Source organism: Phocoena phocoena, chromosome 11, assembly GCF_963924675.1.
Source record: "Phocoena phocoena chromosome 11, mPhoPho1.1, whole genome shotgun sequence".
NCBI classification, from domain to species: Eukaryota; Metazoa; Chordata; class Mammalia; order Artiodactyla; family Phocoenidae; genus Phocoena; species Phocoena phocoena.
In genome coordinates this window covers 61,329,452-61,334,434 of record NC_089229.1, presented here as the reverse complement: position 1 = coordinate 61,334,434, position 4,983 = coordinate 61,329,452, and the positions used below count along the sequence as shown (strand labels likewise).

The window sequence follows — 4,983 nt, the reverse complement described above, 5'->3', positions numbered from 1 at the left end:
TGATGAAGTTCTGGTTCTCAAGTCTGTTCTTTTTTTTTTAATTTTTAAAATTTATTTATTTTATTTTTGGCTATGTCGGGTCTTCGTTGCTGCGCGTGGGCTTTCTCCAGTTGTGGCGAGCAGGGGCTACACTTGGTTGCGGTGCGTGGGCTTCTCATTGCAGTGGCTTCTCTTGTTGCAGAGCGTGGGCTCTAGGCACGTGGGCTTCAGTAGTTGTGAAGCACGGGCTCGGTAGTTTTATATTGCGGGCTCTAGAGCACAGGCTCAGTAGTTGTGGCGCATGGGCTTCATTGCTCTGTGGCATGTGGGATCTTCCCAGACCAGGGCTTGAACCCGTGTCCCCTGCATTGGCAGGCGGATTCTTAACCACTGCGCCACCAGGGAAGCCCTCAAGTCTCTTCTTTCATTCCCACTCTCTCTACTAGTCCTGTCCTGTAGCCTTGCGTCATCTCTCATCAATGACGATGAAATAATCATAGCAGCTAATACTACTTGTCAGGAGCTGCTTTAAGTGCTTTACAGATACTTACTCATCCTGTCCTTGAGACGACCCTTTCGAGGTAGCTATTGTGAATATGCCCTTTTTATGGATTGGGGAAACTGAGGCACATAGGGGTGAGGCAGCTTGTCCATGATCACATCACACAGTCAGCAGTTGGCAGAGCAGGGGTTCCAACCCAGGCCGTCTGGCTTTAGAGTCACTGCTCTTTTTTTTTTCTTGCGGTACGCGGGCCTCTCACTGTTGTGGTGTCTCCCGTCGCGGAGCACAGGCTCCGGATGCACAGGCTCAGCGGCCATGGCTCACGGGCCCAGCCGCTCCGCGGCACGTGGGATCTTCCCGGACTGGGGCACGAACCCGTGTCCCCTGCATCGGCAGGCAGACTCTCAGCCACTGCACCATCAGGGGAGCCCAGAGTCACTGCTCTTAACCACTGTTCTGCTGTGTTTTACATGTGTTATTTTATTTCATCCTCATAACGATCCAAATTTACAGATGAGAAAATAGACTTCCGAGGTTGAATGATTTGCTCAAGGTCACAGAGCAGGATATAGGAGAGCTGGGATTCAGACCCAGGCCCTTTGGACGTGAAAACCCCACACTCTGTACTCCACTCTCCCATATCCCGTGGCACTGTCTCTGTAACTGTCACTATTGTAGTGGCCTCTACCTGGACTCCTTGCCCAGCCCTTTCTGCCTTAAATTGGCAAGTTTTTACCTCAGTCTGTGGACGGAAACGTGAGATGTGGTGTGTATGTGTCAGTCAGGTTTTCAAGTCCAGTCTTCTTAGCTTTCACTGACTTCTCAGCAGTCCGTGACCCCAAAATAGTGACGAGCCATTCTTTGCTTGTCAACCAGAGTTACCTTTCTGATGCGCAGATTCAGTGTTGGGCAGTGATGCATTGGCTCTTCACTGCCCTCGGGACAGAGTCCAGACGCCTTAACCTGGTCATTCAAGATCCCAGGAAATCAGCTTCCAATCTTCCTTTTCTTCTTATTCCCACCGTGTAGTCTCACCACTCTGGTAGTGTTTACCTGCCTGTCTCTCCTCCATCCTGGCAGCTTCTCAAGGGCAGGGGCCGATAGGTGTTGCACAGTGAGCATTTGCCGTAAGCCGCGCTGCATACCGTCATGGAATTCAGGCCTGGGCCGGGTGTTTGGACTGGTAACTTTGAGGCTCTCCCCTTCTCCGATCCCGAGAGTCTGTGATTCTCTGCCAGCACGTGCTGCTCAGTGCAGGGACGGGCTGCGGCGTCAGGGGCTGGGCCGGGCCTGGAAGGAAGTGAACAGGTGGCACGCGGGTCATGCAGAAGGCGCCCACATCTGATACGGCTCCTTTTGCAGGGCGGTGCCCGGGTGGGGCGAAGCTCCCCCGTCTTTACTCTCGTCCCGACCCCAGCGTGGGCCGCCGGCTACGAGATGAACTGTCGCTCGGAGGTGCTGGAGGTGTCGGTGGAGGGGCGGCAGGTGGAGGAGGCCATGCTGGCCATGCTGCACACCGTGCTCCTGCACCGAAGCACCGGCAAGTTCCACTACAAGAAGGAGGGCACCTACTCCATCGGCACCGTGGGCACCCAGGACGTTGACTGCGACTTCATCGACTTCACCTACGTGCGCGTCTCCTCGGAGGAGTTGGACCGCGCCCTGCGCAAGGTCGTCGGGGAGTTCAGGGTAAGGTGGGGCGCGGTGGGCGGCAGGCGGCCCCACCCCGCCCCGGCTTGCTGCTGGGTCAGCTTGCCCTTCCTGGGTGTACTTGTCGGGTTCTTTCAGGTTCTAAGGAAGAGGAGCTTTCAGAGCTTCTGTGGGTGAGGAGGGCGTGGTGGGGGGCGGGGAGGTGAGGGGACCTGGTAAAAATACAAGGAAGCAGAGCAGGAAGCCCTCGGAGCGTTGGCGGTCAGGGCCCCTGGGGGATCGCTGCCCCGGTGCTCTTGACCTTCTCTGACCCCGCAGCTCTCTCTCCTGATACCCCTCTGCTCTGCTTCCACATTTGGGCCTTTCTTATATGAAACTCCCTGAGAGGGAGGGATGCTGGGCTCAGGCAGTGGGCATCCGAGTGGAGTGTCTCTTGGGCAGCGTGGCACGTGTCTGTGTGTGCCTGTAGGGGTGAGGGGAAAGGTGGATGGGACACGCCGTTCTGCTAATGTTGGTCACCTCGGGGTGGGCATGGAGGCATGATTTTGATTTTGTCTTCATTCAATGTTGCAGTGTTTCACTATTTCAATGAGTGCATTTTTTTTTTTTTTTTTTTTTTTTTCGCGGTACGCGGGCCTCTCACTGCTGTGGCCTCTCCCGTTGCGGAGCACAGGCTCCGGACGCGCAGGCTCAGCGGCCATGGCTCACGGGCCCAGCCGCGGACCCTCAACCACTGCGCCACCAGGGAAGCCCCGATGAGTGCATATTTTTACATTTTAAAGTAACCAAGGGAATTTCTCTTAAGGTGTTCCCTGAGGTCAGAGGAGGAGGGTTGTCTGTCTGACTCCCATTCCACAGAGGTGTGATCCTTGCAGGGGGTGGACCCTCTCCCAGGCCACAGTGGGCTCCCCACCTCCATCCCTCCAAGGCCAGAAAGGGCAAGTTCATAAGTTTCCCAGTCCCCCTTCAAAGGGAGGCAGCGGTACTCAGCCCTCTGTCCTCCAGATGCCTATGAGCGGCACGGGGAGCACAGTGGACTCTGAAGAGCACAGAGTCGAGCCAGGCTCTACCACCCAGCAAGTGTGTGACCTTGGGCAAGTGACTCCACTCCTCCCAGCCTCAGTTTCACTGTGTGTACAATTAGGATGAAAATTGTACCCACCTCGTGGGGTATATGCACCATGAGGATTAAATGAGTCAGATATGTCAAGTGCTTCACAGCCTGCGCACAGGAAGCGCTATAGAAGTGACAGCTGTTAGTACTGTCAGCTGAGGGCACACGAGCTTGGTTTGTTCGTGAAGGAGAGACTTATTCCTGATGGGCAGTTAAGGACTTGAGGGAGGCATCCTTACCTTCTGGGTTGGCCCTGACTCAGATGGAAAGGCGCTTTAGGGTCTCGGCTGCATTAGGAGGAGTGTGGGGTCGCCACACCCCACAGGGGGGCAGGCAGATTTATCGGACCAGGTGGCCCCACTGGCTTCTCAGAGGAGAGGAGGGAGAAGCTCCAGGTCTGGTCTGTCCTTCCCCTCCTGTCCCCCTTCGGTTCCTTGGCTTTTGTCTCTCTATTTAAGGACCACCGGGCTTTTCTTTAGAGGCTGTGAGTTTAGGTTGTCATTGAGTGAATGAGGTAGGACTGTGCGTAATTGGCCTGGGGAGAAGGAGACGTTGGAGAGAAGGTGATTCTGGAGAACCTTCTGAAGGATGGGGGCCAAAGGGGTGGGGTTGTGGAAGGAGAAGGAAGGTCCTTCTTGTAAAGTTGAAAGGCAGAGATTTTGAAATCAGACGATCTGGATTCAAACCCTGGCGCCGTCATCCACTGGCCTGGGACTTTGGCAAGGTAACTTGCCAGTGACTCAGCCTCATTCTGCCTCCGTCAAATGGAGGTTATATACCTGCCACACAGAGTTGTTGAGAGGAGCGAGAAGGATCGTGTGTGTAAAGAGCCTGGCCCACAATATCTGCTTAAAGACATCACTTCCGAGCAAAGCTGGAGGAGTTGGGTGAGCACACAGATTTTGTTTGCTTGGACCATTCAGCTTTAGGCCGGCAGTTGGCTGTGGCACTTCACACGAATCCTTTACTCTCTGGGTCTCATTCCCTGCCCTCCCGGGGGACTGAAGAAGCTAGGAGAGCAGCTCCCTGGGGCATAGGAAGCAGGCCCTCGGGGCGAGAGCCCCTCGGAGGCTTTGGCCTGCTCACTCTTGCTCCTCCTTCCCCAGGATGCTCTGCGAAACTCCGGGGGCGATGGGCTGGGCCAGATGTCCTTGGAGTTCTATCAGAAGAAGAAGTCTCGCTGGCCTTTCTCAGACGAGTGCATCCCCTGGGAGGTGTGGACGGTCAAGGTGCACGTGGTGGCCCTGGCCACGGAGCAGGAACGGCAGATCTGCCGGGAGAAGGTGGGTGAGAAGCTCTGCGAGAAGATCACCAACATCGTAGAGGTGATGAACCGGCACGAGTACCTGCCCAAGATGCCCACGCAGTCGGAGGTGGACAACGTGTTTGACACAGGCTTGCGGGACGTGCAGCCCTACCTCTACAAGATCTCCTTCCAAATCACCGACGCCCTGGGCTCCTCCGTCACCACCACCATGCGCAGGCTCATCAAAGACACCCTGGCCCTCTAGGTGTCGCTGGGGCCTCGGGCGCTCCTTGATGGCTTGCGGACCTTGGCTTCTGGGGATCGTACTGTTAGGCCCTGTTAGCCCTTGGGGCTCTGGAGCCCGCTCCAGGTCCTTGATGAGATCTGGAAGGGCCACCCCTGGCTTCCTGGTGTGTGGTTGCCAGTCTCTGGTCATCCTTGTCACCTTCACTGATGGTCAAGTCCAGCCTACACTGTCTCTCCGCACCCCTG

The 4,983-nt window shown here is 55.9% G+C and overlaps 1 protein-coding gene across 1 annotated transcript; it reads left to right on the top strand.

Moving 5' to 3' along the window:
• Positions 1 to 1,918: 1,918 nt before the first annotated feature.
• Positions 1,919 to 4,756, top strand: ATG101 (autophagy related 101). Its single transcript, XM_065888273.1, has 2 exons — positions 1,919 to 2,170; positions 4,352 to 4,756. The coding sequence occupies exons 1-2, from the start codon at positions 1,919 to 1,921 to the stop codon at positions 4,754 to 4,756; spliced, it is 657 nt and encodes a 218-aa protein (XP_065744345.1).
• The last annotated feature ends 227 nt before the right edge of the window (positions 4,757 to 4,983 follow it).